Genomic DNA, 23,530 nt, shown 5'->3' with positions numbered 1-23,530 from the left:
ATAATACAAATGTATTCTGTCTATATAAACTTCAAAAGATTTAATCATCACTAATGTTATTTCAGTGAATACAAGATGAAGCAATAAAATTTGCCGAAATATTTTAAGTAACCAATAATAACTAATACCTTGGAGGTTTCAATCACAGTACTTTGCCTTTAAAATGTCAGATAACGCAAAGTGCACTTCTTGTGGGTTTAAGCAGATGCAAAGTGATTTTTCAAGTATAGCATTGCAAAAAAAATCCAACTTCCACTCATTACTAGGGAAAAAAAAGAATCACATCTAAGTATTACCAAAGAATAAATTATATCAAATGTTTTCCTCTATATTATGGTAAATGTTGTTTAAGTAACGATCTGTATTCAAGAATAGTCATATAACTATCTAATGGCGGGAAGTTGAAGCTAGACAAATTCAAACTGGAAATAAGGTGCATGTTTTTAATAGTAAGGGAAATTAACCATTAAAGCAACTTCCCTCATGATATGGTAGTTTCTCCATCACCTGAAGTCTTTAAATCAAGACTGGATTTTTTTTTAAAAGACATGCTATAGTTCAAAATGAATTTATGGGCTCGATGAAGAAATTACAGTATAAAATTCTATTGCCTATGTTATACATAGTATACCATGTTTTCAGTTATTATTTGTAAAAAAATAATCGTGGAATTTTTTAGTACTTATTTTCCAAACATTAAAACTGGGCTAAAAAGAAGAACAAATAAACCCCTTTCATATTATACATATTTTACTACCATATAATTATTTTTTTTTCATGTACAAATGTATATTTTGTCTCCCTCAGCGCTAGTAATTTTTTCTAGAAATCCTGGTTTGTGCACAGTCACATAATTTTCTTCAAAGTATCCTCACTCATGTTAAGCCTCTTGCTGTCTTGGAGATAGTCCAACTGTGCAAATTAGTGCATTCAAAGCTCACCATGCCAGTCTGCTGAAATTGAGAAATGTGTCTTGATGACTGTTCCAAAAGGCCACCGCACTGAGTTTCACATTGTCAGGGTTAGGCATGTTCATGTACGTAGTAAAATCCCCTTTCAGATTTGAAATTTAATCTTAGTGGTAACTGGTTGAAACACTCTGGTATAACAGTCATAGTACACTGCAAAATTCACCTTGAGGAATGGGTGCAACACCTAGATGACATTCCAAAAAGCATCTTCAGCACCAAACACTTTGGGGTTCAGATTACATGTCACAGCTGTCTCCCATTTCTTGCAGAGCATTGTGTTGAAGGTTTTGAATGTTTTTTGGTTTTCTCGTGTTCCTGGGTTGGAACGATTTCCAGAAACAGTTGGGTTTTCTCACTGTATGTTTCTCGTGCAGCTTCTGTGCTCATTTCAGATGAGATTTTGATTGTCAGGATCTAGTTAATGTCTGTACTGAAAAACATGTTGGCAGTAGTCAGAGAAAACTCCAGTGTTTTTTTGTGTGTCACATGGGGATTCCAAGTTTTCAACAGTGAACATTACATTGGTGCACAGAATCTGGCGGTCATTTTGGTTATTTACCAGACTCTTCAAAGTTTCTGCTTCAGAACCAACAAACTCAGAATGATCTAGGAGACACATTAGCACAATCCATGCATTATCTACATGACAGGCAGCAAAGTAGAAGATCGTCTACCAATGTGGCACAACAAGGGTAGGTAATTGACAGTCTGCTCTTCACTCATCTTGCACTGTGTAAAACAAAGCCTTCAGCTTGTTCACATGCTTGAAAACAGCCCCAAATTCAGTGGTGCAAGATTTCATGTCTTTCATTTCTTCGGTAGCAATAGCTGCTGACGAGCGCAACGTTAATCAGATGAACAGGAGCAGGTAATATGTAGCAGCTCTGGTTTCTGATTGAATCTTCTGTGCAAACTTAGCCATGTAGGTAGGAAGCAGAATCTGTGTTAGTTGTGGCCACATTTTTCAAAGTTAGTTGGTACATCTCAAACATGTCTGTTATTACTGCATCAACAAAACAGGTGTCAGCAGAGGGTATGACTGTCACATCAGCACAAAACAATGTGGGTTTATTCACTTTGAAATCAAGAAACAAAAACAAAAGGCCAGGAATTGGATGGTCCAAAACATCAGTAGACTTGCCAAAAATCAGACTAGACACCACATTTCTATCAATTTGTTCCATCAGTTTAGATACCAAAACATCATCATTTTCTTGTGGATACTTATGAGCTGGGCTGCCTGCATTAGGAAGGGTTTTTGCTGCTTGACAGTATTGTCGCACAAGGTCACCAATAGGCCCTGCTGCTATTAACAGTGGTTGTCTTGCAAAACAAAGAGCATTCATTGACACAATCATGCTGTGTCTTCTCTTTCATTAAAGTCCTGGTGAAAGCTCCTGATATTGACTGTTTATCCCAAAGCTCACTTTCTTCTTTAAGCTTCTTGTATCGTTTGCTTTTGACATGCTCCTTTATTCTGTCAGTGTGAGCACTGACCTCAATACTGCAGTACTTGCAGCGCACTGCATCCTCTTCACTTCTATCTTTGTTTTTCTTGAATATTTTTAAGCACTGATTTTCTTGTTGGTATTCAGGCATAGATTTGCATTTCTGCCCCATGTTTAGATCTTTATTCTAGCTATATCTGTGGAGGATTGATTGTTTAAATTCAGTTCCACACTAAAGAGAGTCAAAGAAATGAGCATTGTCTCCTTTTGTAATATTAACATTGTTTGATTTTCCAGTCTTCACCGTGTCTGTGTTTTCTATTTTTTACACTGTGGAACTGCTTCAGTCTCAGAGCTGCATGACACAACAATGCATAAAGCATTAGCGTTTAACAAAAATAAGTACCTGAACAAATATTCAGTGGATTGATAAACGGGTGTAAATCAGTAAAAACTGAACTTCTTTAATACCCCCCCCCCCGAAAAAGTATTGGTGAAAATTGGTAAAAACTGAGAACATGGAACTCTAGTTATACAGAAGGTTGGATTATAGGACAAAAATGGTCCCAGAAGAAAAACGCTGTATTAGCTTGAAAGCTTGACTCTCTCACCAACAGAAGTTGATCCAACAAAAGATATTACCTCACCCATCTTGTCCCTTTAAATTCATGAATCTATGAACTATGGATGGAGAAAGAGAGTAAAGTAGAGAAAAAAGAAATAAAAAGTCTGAAAAATGGCAGAATGGAGATCAATGGCCCTGTTATATGCTCTTGCCACCATCTTGGAAGTCCATAGAAGAGCCTACAAATTAACAGTATTCTGTCCAATGGAAGGTGTATAGGGTTCCAACAGATAGGTCATTCAAATGACAGTTAGATCTGTGGCTGCTACCTCTGTGGTACAAAAAACAAAGATACCCAGTATGATCCTGAGCCCATAAAATTGGACAGCTGGCAGTGTGTACTGCGTACCCTTACAGATTTCCCAGGACAGCTACCTCAGAAAAGGGACTGATCCAGGGAAAACCTGGACAAGTGGCAACCCCAGGGAAATCTGGTTTCTACTCTCAGCTCTGCCACTGTGCTCCTGTGGGACCTTAAGGATGGTGCTTTATCTTATTGTGCCTCAGTTTATTCATATTCAACATGAGCATCATAGTACTTACCCTACTTTTTAAAATCTGCAATTTACAGATGAAAAGCATTATATAAAAACTGCATAGTGTTAGGCTCTAATCATGAGATGGGGATGGGACCAGGGAGCAGCATACATGGCACGTTCCCTTCAAATAGGAAACAGCAGCTGTATTAACTTCCTTCCACAGCACCTACCCTCATCAGAATGGGAAGCATAGTTATGCATATCCAAAGCAGAGAGAGATGTACTAGGTCTGGAGAACAGAGGCATCAATGGAGCTGCACAGAGGATCTGTCTTTTTCCACAGCAGCACTATGACCAGTTGAGATTGCACTGTGGATTTTCAGGCTCACAATATTTGTAAGCTGTGTTCTATATCTGAACCAAGAAATGGTTACCCTCAAAGGATATCCTGAATCAAGAATTCTGCCAAATGAACTACATAGAAATTCCTACTTCTGCCCCTCCAGGGTTTTTCCTCTGTAGATGGAGGGGCAAACAGCTAGACCCAAAAGAATTTTTTTAACTAGTAGAGAGATATTGAAATTGCTGATGTGATGCATGGTTTAATGATGATCCAAATTAAACATGATTTGGTCTTCGATACATTTCAGAATTGTTCTAACCAGCTTTTAGTTTTATCCTTTAAAAATACGAAATAATGCAATATTTTCTGACAATATGATATAACTTCAGATGCTCTTAATTTTCCAAAGCCGCCTCTTGCTGGCGGAGATGAATGACTGGATAAGCAGAGTGTGCTGGAGCCGTCTTAGTGTGTAATGAAAACCCCATTGAGATTACTCTTTTGTCATTGATTATCAGGGGGCCCTTTATGCAGCTCAGATGCCTAGTGCCTGCTTAATGTAAGTCAGGTTTGTGTCACTACCTCCGGCTCCCACAACATATTGATAGCCTTTAAATTATGTTTTATATGACCTGGGACTAGATCTAGACTCTTTTTTCCTGCTTTTTTATTGAGTAGCAGGAAATAATCTTTCCATTATTAACCTGCTGTAATAAAATAAATCAGATTTTACATTTCTTTATATGTATAGCAGTTTCATTCCTTGCTTCTCATTAATGCAAACCTTACCTAGTGGTAAGCTATTTACATGCAAATGGGCATGTCTTTTTATAATGTTAACTCAGTTTTTAGTGTGTTATTCAAAACACTTCTGATTCCTCCTGCACATGTGTAAATAAGGAGTAGCTTCACTGACTAGAATGGATTTATACAAGTATAAAAGCAGTGTGAGAGCATAATCATAACCTTAAGCTGTTACCTTCTAAGCTGTTCCCATCAGCGTTGACCATAACCATTAGGAAGGACTGTCCCTGGATGGAGTCAGACTGCATAAAAGAAAAAGATGAATGACAGTAATCTAGGAATTATTACAATGCACAGGAATATAATGTAGACAGGGGATAGTGAGGGAAACATACGGTGGAAGGCTTCACAAAATAGGTGGGATTTAGTCAGGAATGGAGGATATAGAAGGAAGGTAGGAGAAGTAAGAGGTTGTAAGGAGAGATAGGAAAGAAGAATAGAACATGAGGAAATAAGGACCCCAGACAGGAGACACAACTGGAAAGAATGTAGGGAACAAGAGAGAAAGTAGGAGGAAATGAGAGCAGAGATTTAGGTTGGAGCAAAATTGAGAATGAGGACACAGAGTTTGTACTGAACGTGGTAAAAGGCAGGAAGGCACTACAGAGCTATGAGTGGGAGTGAGTTAGTGTGACAGGAGATAAATCTAGAAGTACACTCCTCCAGAGGACTTTCATGGTTGCTTAATTCTAAAAGTTAACTGCCACTAGTATGACTTTCATTGAATTCTTTAATATCTAAATTCAATCTAATGTATCTTTGTGATGCGGGGACTTGATGTCTTGGCTAGGGATTGAGTACTGAGTCTGGAGAGAATATTTTTCAGGCAGAAATGGTTAACCTTGGTATGTAGAGAGCCTTATCCACAATCTGGCGGAGCTCTACTTGGTGCCTAACCCTGGGCTGTGTGAGGCCTCAGGATAACAGAGCAGCACAAAGGAGATGGCATCAGGGCCAGGATCTGGCCCAAAAGATATACTCAGGTGTTTTAACTCCACAGAGTTAGCTCTGTGATAAACAGTCTGGGTGTGCCACACAGCACAAGAGCCATCTCTGAAGGATGGCTTTGTACTGTAACCTTTTTGTAGGCTGGGTTTTCACAATGTCAGTGTTAAAGGCACATCCTGTTTTATGTGAGTCCACGTCCTGGTTTTCTCAGCAGGGTTCACTGCCTTGGAACGTGCCATAGATAACTGAGCCCCCGAATCTGATCTTACATTGTATAATAAAAATTAGGGCCCGATTTGCCACTGCCCTGTCCCTTGTGTATTCATTTTTCCCAATGCAAAGGGTATGTAAAATGTTACAATTCAGATCTGGTAGCATTTTATGCCTTCTATGCACTCACTTTGCACTGAGATAAATGACAACATAAGGTGCCGGAAAGTGCTCACAGTTGAGGAGGAAATCTTCAAAATGTAACTGGAAACTATTGCCATATTGACTTCCTGAGTCTACAAGAAACCAGAAACAATAGTTTCTTGGGATATGAATTTTTACTATTTGCCTCCATGGGTTGCTAACTCTGGAACCTAAAGATAACCACTTAAATGTCAGTATTAATTATTTCACTGCTGATCACTTTAGCAAAAATATTCCTCTAATGTATATATTCCATATTCCCAAACCAGTTTCCAAGCCTTTTTCATTGCTTTCCACCCAGCTAACAAAACCATCAGCTTCCCCTGATAATTCGTATGATGCACTTTTGCATTGCTAATTCAAAAGACTGACATGTTAAAAATGGAGGGGAAAGTATACGCAATACATAACAAATAGCTGACTATATTATACTATTTATATTAATATAATTGAATGAATTACATATTTAATTTGGTAAAAATCTCCATTGTTGACTTTAAGTGCCACTTATTTCCAGACTGCCAAAGAAACCAATGGATCTTGCCACAGGATTTAGCTCTTCCCTGCTATATGGGGTATAAAGGCTTGGCCTTTCATTTCCATCTCACTGTGGTGTTCTCTCCTACAAACAGGCAAAATGTTAACCACTCAGCAACATTTCCCCAGTGCTGTGCTCCAAATCCAGTTCTCTGGGCTTCTTCCTTTGCTGTTACAGGGAATGCAAATCTACTATATACAGATGAAAAGAGAAAAAAGTTTGTATGTAATAGAGGTATGCATGCTGGCCAGCTGTCACACGGGGAAAAAAAATCTCCACTCAGCAGGAAAATTTGGCTTCCTTCCTGCAATAAGGATTTTAAGCTCAAATGGGGTATAGGATAAAGACTGAACCCCAACTCTTTCTGCCTTTGGATCTCAGATTCAGTCCTTACATCTGCAGGCATGAGAAGTGTAAAAGCTTTGAACCTCTTATCTTTCCAGAAAATGTTATATCTTTTCCAACACAGGGCTTGTTTCTGCTATACATACTCTTAATGATTAGTACCTTACTCTGCAAGTAGGCCCCTTGCAATCAAATAAAGGGCACATGTTAACTGGAGAACTGTTTGAAATATTTTCAGAGATGAATGCTAATTGAAAAACAAATGATCTTTCTATTGAATAGGGTTAAGGAAAAGGAAAAGCTCCTCCCACTTGTAAAAATGTAGCTGAGTCAATAAAAGTTTATTGAATCAAGTCTGTGGGCACTATTTTCCAAAGTACTTAAGTCTCATTTTCAAAAGGAACTAGGCTCTTTAATCTCATTGAAAGTCAGTGGGATTAGGCTCCTAAGGGCCAAATTTTTAAAGGTATTTAGATGCCTAAAGATGCAAAAAAGGCATCTAATGTGATTTTCAAAAGTTCTTTGGCACCTGATTCCCACTTAAATCAATTTTACCTTCAGTCTCCATTGGCCCATCACAATCTGTTTTTCCTCTGTGTAAAACAACTATAGACTAGATTCATTAACATCAGCCACACTATCAGAGGCTCGTTCACCTGCACATCCACCAATGTGATATATGCCATCATGTGCCAGCAATGCCCCTCTGCCATGTACATTGGTCAAACTGGACAGTCTCTACGTAAAAGAATAAATGGACACAAATCAGATGTCAAGAATTATAACACTCATAAACCAGTCGGAGAACACTTCAATCTCTCTGGTCACGCAATCACAGACATGAAGGTCGCTATCTTACAACAAAAAAACTTCAAATCCAGACTCGAGCGAGAAACTGCTGAATTGGAATTCATTTGCAAATTGGATACTATTAATTTAGGCTTAAATAGAGACTGGGAGTGGCTAAGTCATTATGCAAGGTAGCCTATTTCCCCTTGTTTTTTCCTACCCCCCCCCCCCCGACGTTCTGGTTAAACTTCGATTTATGCTGGAAATGGCCCACCTTGATTGTCATGCACATTGTGGGGAGAGTGGTCAGTTTGGATGAACTATTGCCAGCAGGAGAGTGAGTTTCTGTGTGTGTTTTGGGGGTGGGGGGGTGAGAAAACCTGGATTTGTGCTGGAAATGGCCCACCTTGATTATCATGCACATTATAGGGAGAGTGGTTACTTTGGATGAGCTATTACCAGCAGGAGAGTGAGTTTGTGTGTGTATGGGGGTGGGGGGGTGAGAAAACCTGGATTTGTGCTAGAAATGTCCCACCTTGATTTTCATGCACGTTGTAAGGAGAGTGGTCACTTTGGATAGGCTATTACCAGCAGGAGAGTGAGTTTGTGTGTGTGGTTTTTGGAGGGGGGTGAGGGGGTGAGAGAACCTGGATTTGTGCAGGAAATGGCCCACCTTGATTATCATACACATTGTGAAGAGAGTGGTCACTTTGGATGGGCTATTACCAGCAGGAGAGTGAGTTTGTGGGGGGGGGGGGGGGCGCGGAGGGTGAGAAAACCTGGATTTGTGCTGGAAATGGCCCAACTTGATGATCACTTTAGATAAGCTATTACCAGCAGGAGAGTGGGGTGGGAGGAGGTATTGTTTCATGGTCTCTGTGTGTATATAATGTCTTCTGCAGCTTCCACAGTATGCATCCAATGAAGTGAGCTGTAGCTCACGAAAGCTCATGCTCAAATAAATTGGTTAGTCTCTAAGGTGCCACAAGTACTCCTTTTCTTTTTCTTAACCCTTTGTTGACTCATAATTAAGTTTATATAATAGACTGTAGGAGAGGGTATTAATTTTTTTATTAACCCTATTCAACAAAAACATAACTGGCTAACCCCTTACAATATTTCAAGCAGCTCTCCAATTAACATCTGTCCCTTATTTGCATAAAGACAATTCATGAAGGTAATTCACAAACTCTTAACAACCATCTATTTTTAAACATGAAGTTCAAGTGTGGTTTTCTACTTTAATTGAGTTGCTGGAAATATATATTAGAAGGAAAGCTTTGGCAGGTGTTGAAGAACTGCAGCTAGTTCTAGACTTTGCCATGGTGTGACCACAATCTGTTATAACTGACTGCTTTAACACAGTTCTCACAAACCAAACAGAGCTGGAGCAGTAGTTACAACTATATTAAGATTGCATGTTAAAAAATTTTGCAAACTTTTTTTGAACAGTTGCAGTGCCTAAGAGTACATCTACGCAGAGAGTCTTGGTTGGCAGACTCAGGCTTGTGCTGCAAAACATTGCTGTCTAGACATTATGGCTTTGGCTTTGAAGCCTAGGGATGGGGTATACCCTGAAAGACAGTAGACCAAAATTGCTGCAGGTCAAGGGGACAAAATCTTTGGCACAGATGATTTCCTGAATGTCATCTATCTCCCGCCATGAGGAAGGTAGGGTTGATACCTACACTTTTTGTCTTAGAGACCGTTTTGTAGCGTGTCACCCAAGTCAGATGAAGATGCCTTTTCTTTAGTCACACATATTTACAATAAGTATTTCAAGTACCCCAGCTTATCACATTCATTCATCTCTCCATGACAAGCATATTTTGAATAACACAGGTTACAAGAAATGCAAGAAACAACATACTCGACCATGCAGTACCAAAATCACCTCTTTGCTGCTGCTGGCTTCATGGAAGTCCAACTCTTAACTAATCACGCATAGCAGTAGAAGGCAGTAGTCACTAGGCTAAGGAAAAGCAAAGTCTTTCTTTAAAGTTTCCTAGCCAAAGGACTCATCCATTATACTACTAAACCCTATTGAGAGATGTTTCCTAATCATTGTCCAGTAATTCACACAGCTCAGCCATTGTTAACAAAGACCAGGATAACCCACAAAGGTTTATTTTCAGAGAAGTATGTTATTAGTATGAGCTGATATTTGAAAAGCTTTATTTTATTAACATGAAAGAAGTACTGGGTGTATAATTTGCAATACGTTTAGTGAAAGGTTAGAAAATTAGCTCCTACATGCCATTTATGCAGTTTGATGGATAAACGAGACTTTAAATTTCACAACTTCCAACACAGCATTGTCCCACTGAATTATGTGATTTGGCTACTTGTCCTTCAGCTACTGGCTTGAGTGTACAAACTGATGTAATTTGGTCATTGCTGATCTTGGCTGGATTTGAATTGGTGGCGTAGAGATGAAAGGTTGCATGGTCCCATATCAACTCTTCAGTCGAACAACTGATTTTTGACAGTTCTTGAACAATTCATGAACTCCTCTTTTTATTTTCAGCAATTGACTTATGAATGAAGGATTTGACTGAAATAGCATAATCCAGGAAATCAGTAAATTTCAATTCCCTTTCATGGATATACACCTGTTTCTAATATCTATCCAGTTTATGAGGGCAGAGGAATGAACACTAGTGATAAAAATAATAAAAATAATTGATAGTATAGCCTGTTTTAACTATTATTGTTTAATTTTTAGACACACACATAGCAAGGAGACTCTTTTGCAGATGTTGGAGATTCTGGGTACTTTTTTTTTTAAACGAAGAATAACACACTGCAACTTTTTAGAAATATATTTCCAATATATAATGTACTGTTATTCATCCTGAATCCATCTGGAGCAATATGGACCTATGACTAAATATGTTAGACAGTATTTAATTATTTCAAGGAAATTTCTTTCTTTTTTTCTCTTTGGTTAAACAACGGCTTCTCCATGTTTTCTGTTGGTTAAGCTGTTTTAATCCCTTCACTGCTGTCAAACATAGACCCAAATATGTTGGATAAGAGGTTGACAATTACATTACTCCATACTCCAGGACTTGCTATATTTAATTTTGGAGCAGTGCCAAAACCACAGTGCCAGTCTGAGGGATGAGTGATCATTTTAAAATCCAATATCTCATGAACTGCAAGGGCTACCTAGAAACTACTACACTGGACCATTGAGAATCCAGTAGTTTTCATCAAAGATATTTTCAGATTATCTGTGAATTTAGGTAATTCAAAAAATTACTTTCATTTAAAACTTCACATTTGGCACATATATAAAGAAGGGTACACTGCAGAATTACAAATTAGCTCTCCAATGGGTGAGGGAAGGGGAGAAATCAGAGAAATCTGGAATGTGTAAAGCCAGCAATTCGTTTGGTAAAATCTGGACAGATCATTTCCAATGCCAATTCAAATAAATCTAAATTAGGAAGGTTTCACAAGAACAAAACAGCCTAATTAAAAAACAATTACCCTTGAAGATGCCATGCCTTCTGGACACCCTTATAGCAAAACAAAAATTAAGGAAAACCTTCAGTAACTCAGAGTCAGGAAATCATGTAGCCCAGATAATATATCAAATGAAATGAAATATTACAGCACTGAATGCATCCTGAACACCCTTTTAAAATTATTTAACCAAACTCTCCAATCCAGACATTTCCCTGAGATTTTGTTAGATGAATTAATTGTCCCAACATGCAAAAATAGGTGTGTTCTCAGTCCAAGCACTTAGGAAGGCATCTGGGTTAGCAACAGCAATGGAAAGTCTAGCTTTGCTCAACAGATGAATAATAATAAAGCTCTAGAGCTGTAGATCCCAAAGCTCCTTACAAAAGAGGTTATAGCATTATTCCTATTTCACAGAGGGGGAAACTGAAGCAAATGGAAGGGAGGTGATTTGCCCAAGCAAACCAATGACAGAGCTGAAAATTGAACACAGGTCTCCTAAATCCCAGTCCAGTGTCCTGGCCATTTTGCCATACTGCCTCCTTAAGAAATGCTCTTTAACAAACTGAACAATTGAAAATATTTGCCTATTTCCTGGATTCTAAAAATGCTTTTGAATTAATCTGTCTCCCAGGCCTGCATCTAAATAGCTACAAAACAAAAGGGGGGAAAGATATGATACCATTTAATTCATATAACAGTCCATCATGTAGGGTTACAATAAAAACAACATGCAGACAAATGACTTCCTGGAAGAAAGGGCAAAGAAGCTTGACGCTTTTCCATACAGAGAACAATGAACTACCAGCCCTGTTGGAACAATCTCCAATCCTAGGACTCTCACTAATAACTCAGAGATAAAATACCTTTTGTATGCTGATCTAGTTATGCAATCATCTACTTCACATGTTCTCCAAAGAAAGTAAATCTGCTGCTAGAAATCTTCTGCAATACAACGGTCCTTTAAGTCAATATGGAGCGGGGGGGGGAGGGAAGGAGGGAGGAAAATCATATTTCAGAATAATCCCCTAAGAAGTCAAACAGACTTAAATTTTATGACAGATAAAAGGAAATTGAACACGCTCTAAATTATACTTACTTGGGCCTCATAATAAACACGTCGGCGGCTTCAGATTGACCATGAAAACATTAAAGGGAAAAGCTCTTTTGGGTTTCTACAGCTTAAGAAAACTCACTAGATAAATATAATTTCCCAATAACTTACTGTTAATGCTATATAGCACTATAATTCAGTTCATTTTACTATTTGTGAGAGAAGTCTCGAGCCCAGTTCTAATACCCAATTACACAAATTGGACAAAGTGCAATACAGTCCCCATTACTACATGTACACAGGAGTCCCCCAGCAGAGCAGATCTGGGTCAGTGCTGCCTCCTAAACAACACATAGAAAAGGCCATTTACGTATTCAACTTCTGGTGCGCATATTCGCTCCACCACAGAGCTCTAATGGATGAAAAATGAAATCCAACTGAAATCACGATCCACTCCAAATTATCAAGTTCTACAACGCTAACCTCCCAACCGGTGGAGCAAACACAACCAAAAAATTGCTCAGGACACAAGGCCAACACCTATAAAGGCATTATAGAAGTCACTGAACAAACCAAAAAGATGCTAGAACGATACAGCTTTGTGTATAGGCCTGTCTCAGTAGTGGACTATAGCAGTGTGCCAAAGTCAGTGGAATGTGCCAAAATCCTCATCTTTACTATGTGGTTTTTCTAGTCATAAGAGAGCAGAGCCATACAACAGGGTGCCCAACAGCAAAGTTTTGCACAAGGGGAACTTTCTCTAACATTGTCAGGAAGCTTTGTTTCATAAAGAAAGGGTGGGAGAGGTTACATTAACAAAACAAAAAAGCCCATTGGGTCTAAAACAAAATCAATCTGTAAACCTTGGTGTGGAAAATTGCCTTTTCTGAAATTCATGGGGTCATTGGATCCCTGCTTCCCTCTTTTCTTCTCCTCTGTAACCAGGAACTTCTGCTTTTATAGCTCTCCCAGGTTGAAACACGTAGGCCAAGATTTCCAGAAGTGAATAGTGATATGGGGGCCTCAAATTTTGAGTGCCCAATTTGAGACATCATAAAGAAGCCTGACTTTCAGAGGGTGGGCCCCTTAAGTCTGGGTATGGGAAGGAGTCACCTTCAAAAATCTTGGCCTCAATTTTTAATTGAGGCCTCAGTTTAGAGCCCTTCCTTTTCCATGTGTCTGGGTATGGGAAGGAGAATCGAGTAGTGAGGTGATTTTTCTATTTCCCTACTTGCTTGTGCTATGACAGTGCCTCTGCGTCTTGTCATAAATTTCAAGATACCATCTTTCCCTTACTGCTTTCCTCAGGTCATTCCAGACTTGACTTTCACAGTAATGTTTTATTTTAAGGGTTACCTATAAGTCAATTAAAGTGTGTGTGTGTGTGTGAGAGAGAGAGAGAGAGAGAGAGAGAGAGAGAGATTCATTTATTATGACTGTTAGTAAGGTATACAGTAATGCATAATTATCTTGAAGATGATTCATGAAGTGTTCACAGCACAAAATTTTTATAACACATCAGCAGCTACCACAAACACATTTACTTTACTTTACGGTTGCATATTTCATTGCGAATGGCTTAAATGTTCACTTCTCCATTGGTAATGAAATTACAAGCCCTTAAAATAAAGTAAATGCATTTGCAGTGGTTGTGGATGTGTTATAAATGTTATGTGCTGCAAATACATTATGAATTTTTAAGGTGTTGTGTATTAATGTATACTGTTCAAACCATTCTTGTAAATACAGGGACTCTTTATATTTTGACAACTTGAAATAAAATTTCTCTTGATAAACCTTAATTTTCATTTTATTACTGCATCTGCAGTACTTATTTAGTCTATTTTATTCAAAACAATTATTGTGTCCCACAAATAGCTCTCTTTGACCTTCCCATCATCTTTCACATACTCTAGCTCTATTTTCTTTTTCAACTGCTTGTTGGTTTCTACATTTCAAGTAGTAATTAAAGCTTCTTCTACTGTAACAATCACTGCTTATCTACTTGCCTCAGAATCGCAAAATCCACCAACAACTAGCTCTGATGACAAAACACCATACACCATATCTAATGATGTTTCATGTTACAAGTTTCCCTGGCTCTCTATGCTAAGCATGTGTGTTGATGACTTTATGCTGGAATACAGTGTTAGCTACTGGTGAGCAATTGCCATCATAATGCCTGTTGTACCTAAAGGCTTCTTTAATCACCGTGCAAACTGCTGTAAACAACTCCCCCTGAACATTTCTGCATTATCTAGTACAGTTTGAATTAAGTGGTTTGTTGTCAAGGTGAGATGGAACCAGTGACTCCCAGTGCTAAATCTGGATTATAGTGTGCTATATAAGCATAAAATAATGGGAAGGACACTTATGTTAATCTACACTAGAAATGAATGTATGAAAATCCATGTTACACTCTGTGGAACCTCATCCCACATGCTACCCTCATGGCTGTGAAGGGGCTGGTTAGGGGTTGGGTAGATGGAAGCAACTTGCCTCTCTAAGTCTAGCTGCAAAATTGGTTAGAGAGCTGGTAGGAAATTCTACCCAGGAATGCCGGGGCAAACCCTCCTCCCAATGGAAGATGGGAATGTCATTCCAGAAACAGAGCTCAGTCCTGACCCAGCTGCTGACTATTCAGCTGTGCCACATACCCTTGAAAAGGGGCCTGTGGGGAAGAAGCTGGGGACTGGTAGGAGATTGTGTGATGTGAGCAGCTGAAGGTTACTTGCTACTTGCTTTGGAGGCACATAGCAGGCCCTAACACAGCCTAAGATCAGAGCTGGGAGACAGGCAAGTCAGAAGCTTAGATGCATTAACATAAGTAGGTCCAAGCGCACCAGAGCAGGTAAGAAGCCAGGCTGAAAGCAGACCATCCAGTCAGACCAGGGAGGGCCGAGATAATCCCTTATCACAGCAGCTTCAGAAACAATAGGGGGCAGGGCTACATAGGAAGGGGGTATAATTGAACACACACATAAATAACAGTGAATCTAAGACAATAGTGGGGTCACCACATAATTTCCTTTGAGATTCCCCCACAACACAGTTTGTTCAATTATCCTCCTTTAAAAGTAATTCTGTATGAGTGAGGAAAACAAGGTGAGGCTGGGTATCTTTTCTTTTCATTGAGGCTTCATTGTGTTGAAATTACAATCTTTAAACTAAGCAATGATGAAATGAGCTTTCCCACACTTGATGGGTTATTTTTTAGCTATGAAGTCATGCTAATGACATTGGATGAAGCCATAACAATGGTATAGGTGGGGGAAATATTTGGTAGTCATGAAAAGGAGAACAGAGAGACAAACCTTCTGGAATTTTTTTTCTCTCTCTCCTCAGTCCCATTCTAAATAGACACAGCCCTTTGGTAGTTATAAAAGCTTTGAATATGAGAACCCATGAAGTTCTTGACAGGTTCTGGCTTCTCCTACATCTAGGTGAAACACAGCATATATGTAAGCGTTATCAGGTGAGAAACTAATGTAATAGTTGCCAAACTACCAAAGCCCTAAGGCAGTTCATATTCCATGGTAATGCTTAAGGTTTATATTTTTCTCTCAGTGTGTGCAATTCCTATTAAGGCTATGGCAGGTATGCTTGTACATTAAGAGGATGAAAGACCCATAATTTTCTCAATCTTCTACTTCCTAAACCTTTCATTATTATGAGTCCAGTACATAGTGGACAGGTATCCATTTCACAAATCATAACTGGCACCAGCCGGTCTAGCTGTCTCAGTTAGAGAGGCTGAGAATCAAATGGATAGGTGGAATTAACCATCCTTTCATCCGCCCCCCCCCCATCCCCCCCTAGAGGTTAATCAGGAAAATGGCTAAAGCACATGTACTCAGGACTAGATCCTGCAGAGACTTAATGAGCATGCTTAGCTTTATACACTGTCATGGGACTACCAATGCAATTCTGCTGTAGAAAGTAGAGGGCAGGATTTTGGGGGCTGCTCACCAGGGATCCAAACTACATGTGTTGAATCGGAGGCATTAGTGGGAGAACTCACTGTATGTAAAGTTAAGCACCTACACTGTCTAAAGTTGAGGATGTTCATAAGTCTTTGCAGGATTGCAGCCTTAGGTTGTGATATCTTCAGGGCATGGTCTGTCTTTGTGTTATATATTTTTACAGTTTCTAACATGATGTATTGGGGCCTTTAAGCACTACTGCAATACAATTAATAACGTTATTGTGACACGGAGCTTGCCCTGCTGATACGCATGTATCTCAGTGATAGAATACTTCTTCCTACAGGGCTTTCAACCAGGCACCTTTCATGGCCTCTAAGTTCAGCTAAAGAGCCAAATCCTGAATCAGCAGAACTGATGCAGTGCTGCCATGGAAAGTAGGAGGTAGGACTTGCAGCATGCACAGTTCCTTATAGCTCAGCAGGTATGCTGGGTTGGCAGCTAGATGAAGGAGGTGCAAGCCATTCTTCTCCACAGAGGTGAAGGAGCGTATCACAGAGGAAAGCTACCCCTGTGCAGAGGGCAGCATAAAGCCTATGCACCAGTTAATCACTAACTTGATCATGAGCTGCATGTACCTACATGGGGAAGAGATTTCTGATAATGGCCCTGTAAACCAGCAGAAAAAGCCATCAGGAGATGCAGTGGTTAGAAGCTGGATCAAGACAAATTCAGACTAGGCATAAGGTGAAAATTGTAAACATTGAGAGTAATAGACCATTGAAACAACTTACCAAGGGACATGGTCGATTCTCCATTACCTTAGGTCGACAATTCAGATCTATATATCTTTCTAATAGACATGCTATTGCTCAAACAAAATTACTGAATGAGCTTCTTTGGCTTGTGTTCAGGAGGTCAAGCTTTAAAATCTATGAATCCTAAACTCTCAGAATGAGATGCAAAAGTATCACAGTAGACCCTGTTGTCACTCCCAACAGCCCGTAGGAAAGGATTCCTTTCTTTCCAGTGTCTCAGGGTATGCCTACGCAGCCTGCAATGGCAAGCCTCCCAGCCCAGGTCAAAGACTCTTTGGGTAGCACAGCTTGCACTAGTGCTCTAAAAATAGCTGTGTAAGACAGCACTTTGAAGTTGTGGCTTGGGCTGGAGCTCTGGCTCTGAAGCCCAGAGAAGGAGGTGGTCTTTAAAACCAAACTCTTAATAAGGAATAGGCTGTGTTATTTTTATATTGATTCTGATGCAATCTTGTATTGCAGGAAATGTCTCATCTACTCAGATTAAACATGAACTCATAAATTTGTTTAGAGCAGTTTACCCAAATCTGTGGTAAGAAAATATTGCAGCACCAGATTCAAACATACATTACTGTGATTTTTTGAGAGACAAGGTAGGTGAGATGACATCTTTTATTGGACCAGCTTCTATTACTGACAGATACATGTTTTTGAGCTACACCAAGCTTTTCTTCAGATCATCCCCCTTTGTCTCTCTACTATCCTAGGACCAACATGGCTACAATAGCACTGCAAACAGCAATGTGCTTTTTTGGAGGTGTTTAACAACAGTAAGAGAAAATATAACACAAAGTATTATGGATTTACTTTTAGTTTAAAATAATTGCATACATTTAACTTTTGTTACCAATAAAATTTTGAAAATGCTTTTGGATTTGGAGATAAAGCATGAGTGTACTTTATTGGGAGGAAAAATGTGACTGACTGTGACAAAATTCTTAAAATTGGCTTTTATTCAAAAAGGGGGGCTGTAAAAGGACTGTAAAGATATAATCCCTGTCTGGAAGTTTGTTCAAACCATTGCATTTCAGCAGACTGTCTCATTATCTACCATTTATTTCTTCTCTTGTTATTGATAATTTGCTTTTAAATTGAAAATGCTTCCTTTATAAACCATTTCATCTCCCTGCATGACTAGACAATTACATTTAAATTCTGTGGTTTTTCCCTTTGTAAACAGTTACTGTGGAAATGACTAAGATGTTAGTAACCCAGATTTATGACTTCATTGTATTATCACTTAAGGATAAAACTGCCATCATTATTATTTATAGAATGCTTTGAACATCTTTTGTGCTTTACAAAGGCTTACAAATGCCAAGGATTTCTCTGACCTAAAGAAGTTACTGTGTAACTCAGACAGATACCAAAGATAATGTGTGGATATATCATACATGGAAAGGTCAGTGTGGTTCAGTTAAAGAAGCACTGGAATGGGAGTCAGGACACCTGTTTAGGAGGCTCACTACAATGGGCTATCTAGGCATACCTTGAGAGAAAAGAATCCTTTCCCACACGCTGTTGGGAGTGACAACAAGGTCCTCTTTGATACTTTCTGCATCTTATTTTGAGGGGTTGGCATTCATAGATTTTAAGGCCTGATCTCCTGACGACAGGTCAAAGAACCTCGTCCAATAATTTCTGCATCAAGCATTATTCTCTGCTCTGCCACTAGCCTGTTGTGTGACCCTAGGCAAATCACTTCTTCTGTGTGTGCCTTTGATTCCCTGCCCAGGCTTTGTCTTGTGTTTAAGACAGGGACTGTCTCTTCTTACAGCACTTGGAGCCCTGATCTGAGTTGGGGCCTCTAGGTGCTACTGTAACACATAATTAATAACAACATTGAAAGACTTAATGAATGGATTGAACAATATTGATATGCATGAAGTGAAAGGCTGTTCTATGCAGTGGGGGCTATATGAAAGGGGACATGAAGATCAGAATGTAAGAAAACACTTTTTCTTTCAAATAATTAGCATTCATATAAAACACAAATGTATTATTGTTATAGGACTTCTGAAAGAAAAAAACTGTCATAGTTGATGACTATTCAGGCAGCCCTGATCCTGCAAACACTTAGGTGCATGCTTAACTTTAAACACAAATAGTTCACAAAAAGAAAAGGAGTACTTGTGGCACCTTAGAGACTAACAAATTTATTTCAGCATAAGCTTTTGTGAGCTACAGCTCACTTCATCGGATGCATAGAATGGAACATATAGTAAGATATAGATAGATAGATAGATACAGATAAGTTGGAAGTTACCAGACAAACTGTGAGAGGCTAATTAGTTAAGATGAGCTACTATCAGCATGGCCCCACAGTATGCTAACATTTTTATGGCTGACTTAGAACAATGCTTCCTCAGCTCTCATCCCCTAAGACCCCTACTTGTGCTACTTTGAGGACATCATCATCTGGACCCATGGAAAAGAAGCCCTTGAGGATTCCCATGATTTCAACAATTTCCATCCCACCATCAACCTCAGCCTAGACCAATCCACAAAAATATATATAAAATCCCCCTACTGTATTTTCCATTGCATGCATCCGATGAAGTGAGCTGTAGCTCACAAAAGCTTATGCTGAAATAAATTTGTTAGTCTCTAAGGTGCCACAAGTACTCCTTTTCTTTTTGCGGATACAGACTAACACAGCTTCTACTCTGAAATAAATAGTTCAGTTGGCCTCAGTGGGACTAGTCATGCTTAAAGTATGTGCCAAAGTGTTTGTAGGACACAGGCCTTAAACTTCCTGGTTTGTGAGTTCTGCTGTATTTGTACAATTTGTAACTTAGCTTCTTTTATGGCCTCCATAACTATAATATCATAATTTTTAATGTATTTATGTTTACAACACCCCTGTGAGGTAGGGAAGTACTGTTTCCCGCAATTTACAGATGTATTACTGAGGCCCAGAGAGACAAAGACCTAGATCCTCAAATGTTTTTAGGTACTTAACCCTCATTGAAACCAGTCTTGAAATCAATGGGAGTTATGCACCTAAATAGCTGTAAGGATCTGAGACTTGCCCAAGAACACACACAGGATATCTGTGGCAGAGTAGAGAATTGAACCTGAGTGTCCAAAATGTTAACCTAACATCCTAACCACTGGACCATCCTTTATTACTAATTATTATTTATTATTGGTATTACTATAGTGTCAGGAGCCCTAGCAATGGAGCTAGCCACTGTACCAAGCAACAAAAAGAGCTCCTCTCCCAAAGAGTTTACAGTGTAAGTATAAGTAAAGAAATGACAGGTGCATACAGACAGATAGGGGAGAACAAAGAAACGAGACAATATTGGCCAGCAGGATAGTTTATTTTGCAGAGCCTAAAGCTACTGACACTGAAGTCAAGAGTAAAACTCTAATTTCACTTCCATGGAAGCAGGATTGGCCCCATAGAACCCAATGACCAAACTCCGAAAACTTCAATGGAACCAAGAATTTAGCTTATATTGCATGAGCATTTCTCATTAAATGGTAGTGTTGTGCACTGAAATTTAGCTTGCAGTACCTATTTCAGTTCTGTCTTAGCATAAATACTGAGGTACTTGGAGATATTCGTCCACATCACAAACCCATCAGAATGATCGGTAATTGATAAGAAGGGATGTGCAGAGGTAATATGGAAAATTAGTTACATTTAAGAGCACCCCTATGAAAAGAAAAATTGGTGGAGCACAAAAGAAATGCTACTGCTATATTTACATGTATACTAAAGCTTCTTTTGATGTCACCTTCCTTTTCCTCATGACCATAATGAATATGGATTTGTTAGATGTCTTGTAGTGTCCAATGATAACTCTGGGTTACCACTGTAAAATATTTTTGTTTAAAAAACAAACATAACACTATAGTTCCAGCTATGTTTCTCTTCTGCACCCATTGAATTCATTATTTTGACTTTAGTGTGAGTTTTTGGATACATAAGTAAGGCAGGAGCCTCAAAGTCCTGATCTGCAACTAGATGCACCTGAAATCAATAAGGCTCTGCACAAGTGCTGGGATTTGCCTGCATAGATCAAGTTACAAGGTCAGGCCATACATTTTTTAGAGAGCATATTTTAGTTATTTGGTAATATAAACTCTGATCCTGAAAATGCACATCTGAATAACTTTACAGATGTAAGTAGTCCCATTGAGTTAAAAAATGAGTCTTCAGATCATTAATTTGCCACTGCTGCATGTCTGACAAAAATAAATTAATTATTTCACACCTAGGAAATTGGTTAAAATGCCTCAATTCTTCCAGCATTTGTGCACTTGAATAAATGTAGACCCATGACTAGTTCCACTGAGTTCAGTGTTTACAGGATCAGGCCCATAATTTTGAGCCTAAAGTAGAAGAAGGAACAGGTTATGTGCTGGATTGTTTACTAAGGCTCCAATCCTGCAAATAATTAGGCATGCGTTTAACTTCACCTGTATGAGTAATCCCACCGCAATCAATGGGACTACTTTACAGGGATAAAGTTGGATATATGCCTTAATGACTGCAGTATTGGATCACAAGTATTTACTTTTGACTTACTAGTGTAAGTGCTCAAAGTTCCTGGTAATACTTTGCTGCTAACTAATTTAAAAAAAAGTCTTAGTTCCACTCCTGTTTCTGCACAGATACAGAGAGGGAGAGTATTCATACATTTTTATCTGGTGTGGTTTTAAATTATTCAAACAGTGTTTTTTTCTTTTAATTAGATGACGTGGACCTTCAAAATGTTAACTGTTTTTCATTGTAATCTATATATTTAAATAAAATGGGAATTGTCATTATATAAATCATCCCCAACCTCTCATAGGTGCCTATTATTAAACCATAATAACACTAATTTGCTAGAATCACACAGTGTGCAACACACAAACATTGGATAATTATACCAATTAATACCTAACCTATTAAAACTGATAAATCACTATTTTTGACAGGTCCTGATGTTGTTTATTTGTCAAACTTCCTCCGAACTAGCTGCTGTCAGACCTGTTTAACAATAATTCATGGAGCTGGGGATGCTACAATACCTCTTCTCGTTAATACAGCATTTGAATTCCTCTAAGATTTGTTTTCTGAGGGAGGGAGGAAAATAGGCAAAGATCTCTCACTATTGCCAAAGGCATCATTTTAATCAGCAACTTCCTAACTGTCACTTAAGTATTATTATTTGTCAGACAGGCAGCAGTGTCAAACCCTGCCTAGTTTTGCCATGGGAGCCCCGTTTTTAGGTTGGCTTTTTATCGAGCCCGCTTTTGACAACCCTTTGCAGGGAAAGTTGTAACCATCTCCCTAGTGTAATAAGCCAGCAGCTGTGCTATTTCCTAGGCTAGTATCCATTTTACACTCGCTCCATCCCTCTCCCCAAATGGTTTCTGGGCGTGATGGCAAGTAATGTGCTTCTGAACAGAGTGGAGTGTCCCTGTCCCCCACCCCACGGCCTCCCCCCAAACCCTAGGTCCCTATGGGGCTAGTAGGGGGTCCCTCGATGGCTGAGCAGAGAGAGCAAGAGCAGAGCGCCGGGAGCCTGCCTGCACCTGCCAATCGCGAGGTGCAGGCTTAACGGCGCGTGGAGGAGGGTGGGATGCTGGCAGGGAGACCCGCTCGTCCCCTCCCAGCGCCGGCCGCTTTGCTCTTGCTCGCCAGGGCTCTCCTCGCCGCCGCTTGCTTCTCCCACCCCCCGGCGGGCTTGAAGGTCACCTCGCTCCCTCTCCGGAGCCGCTTTGCAGCGCCGGCTGGGGAGGAGCTGCGCCTCCCCCTGCAGCCTTGAGGCGAACCCCGCAACCCACAGTCACCTGGCTCGAGTGGCTCCTGGGAAATCCCCCGACGCTAGCTCGCCCGGCGCGGGGCTCGCCAGCTGGGGAGGGGGGGTTCTCTGTAAGCTCTCCAGGCTCCCACGCAGGAGGGGGAGGTTCCTCTACGAGCTCTAGGCTCCTGCATGAGGGAACCTCTTTGCCAGCTCGAGGCTCACCTAGCGGGGAACCTCGCCACGAGCTGCGCCAGGCTCCCGTTGCGAGCGCCAGCCACATCTCCAGGGATGGCTCGGCCAGCCTGAGGCGCGCGCTGGGGAGCTCGCCGTCAGCTGCGGACTTCGCCTGCGAGCTCCCAGCTAGGGGACCACTGCACAAGGTGCTCTCTCGATTGCCCTTGCAAGCTCCTCTTCGCCACCGGCTGCCCCGGACTCTCCTCGCGAGCTCGGGACTCCTCGCCAGGGATTTCTCTGCCAGCGCGAGGCTCGCACCCAGGACGGGAGCTTTGCCCGCGCGCGTTTGGCTGCAGCCCAAGTGACACTTGTGAGGCAGGAGGAGGAAAGCAGCGGGGCTCGGAGAGGAGGACTCAGGATGCCCTGGTGAAGGCGGGAGAGAGCCGCCGCGTCCTTCCTGCGGGGAAGGAGCTCCGGGGGCCGGGAAGCGTCCCCAGCTGCCCCTGGGCTCTCTGTACGCTGCCCGTGCCCAGGAGGTGCGAACTCTTTGCCTCTGAGCCGCTGCTGAACGGAGCGGGAGAGACACTGTCCCCTTCAGCCTCCTTCTTCTCTTTATGGTGAGTTGAGCCTTTGGTTTGGGGT

At 40.3% G+C, this 23,530-nt stretch overlaps 1 protein-coding gene and 1 long non-coding RNA gene across 20 annotated transcripts in view; one reads left to right on the top strand and one right to left on the bottom strand.

Moving 5' to 3' along the window:
- The window catches only part of RBFOX1 (RNA binding fox-1 homolog 1), a 2,389,987-nt gene that overhangs the window by 848,545 nt on the left and 1,517,912 nt on the right, over window positions 1-23,530 (top strand). For 2 of the 19 annotated variants that reach the window (XM_037911694.2, XM_037911691.2), the window contains exon 1: window positions 22,568-23,505. The exons of 13 other annotated variants lie outside the window; for them this stretch is intronic. In XM_037911694.2, the coding sequence (XP_037767622.1) occupies window positions 23,503-23,505 (3 nt within the window). In that variant the 5' untranslated portion in view covers window positions 22,568-23,502. Of the gene's footprint in view, window positions 1-22,567; window positions 23,506-23,530 lie in introns of those variants that run through there. 4 more of the 19 variants (XM_043523270.1, XM_043523268.1, XM_043523273.1 and 1 more) reach the window with 3 other exon arrangements.
- Window positions 851-22,813, bottom strand: LOC122461883. Its single transcript, XR_006284113.1, has 3 exons — window positions 22,761-22,813; window positions 4,846-4,912; window positions 851-2,774 (listed from the first exon to the last, which is right to left on the bottom strand). It is a non-coding gene; the product is annotated as an uncharacterized LOC122461883 (long non-coding RNA).

This window comes from Chelonia mydas, chromosome 10, assembly GCF_015237465.2.
Source record: "Chelonia mydas isolate rCheMyd1 chromosome 10, rCheMyd1.pri.v2, whole genome shotgun sequence".
Lineage (NCBI taxonomy): Eukaryota > Metazoa > Chordata > Testudines > Cheloniidae > Chelonia > Chelonia mydas.
The sequence above is the reverse complement of the archived record's forward strand: the minus strand, read 5'-3'. Positions and strand labels throughout refer to the sequence as shown.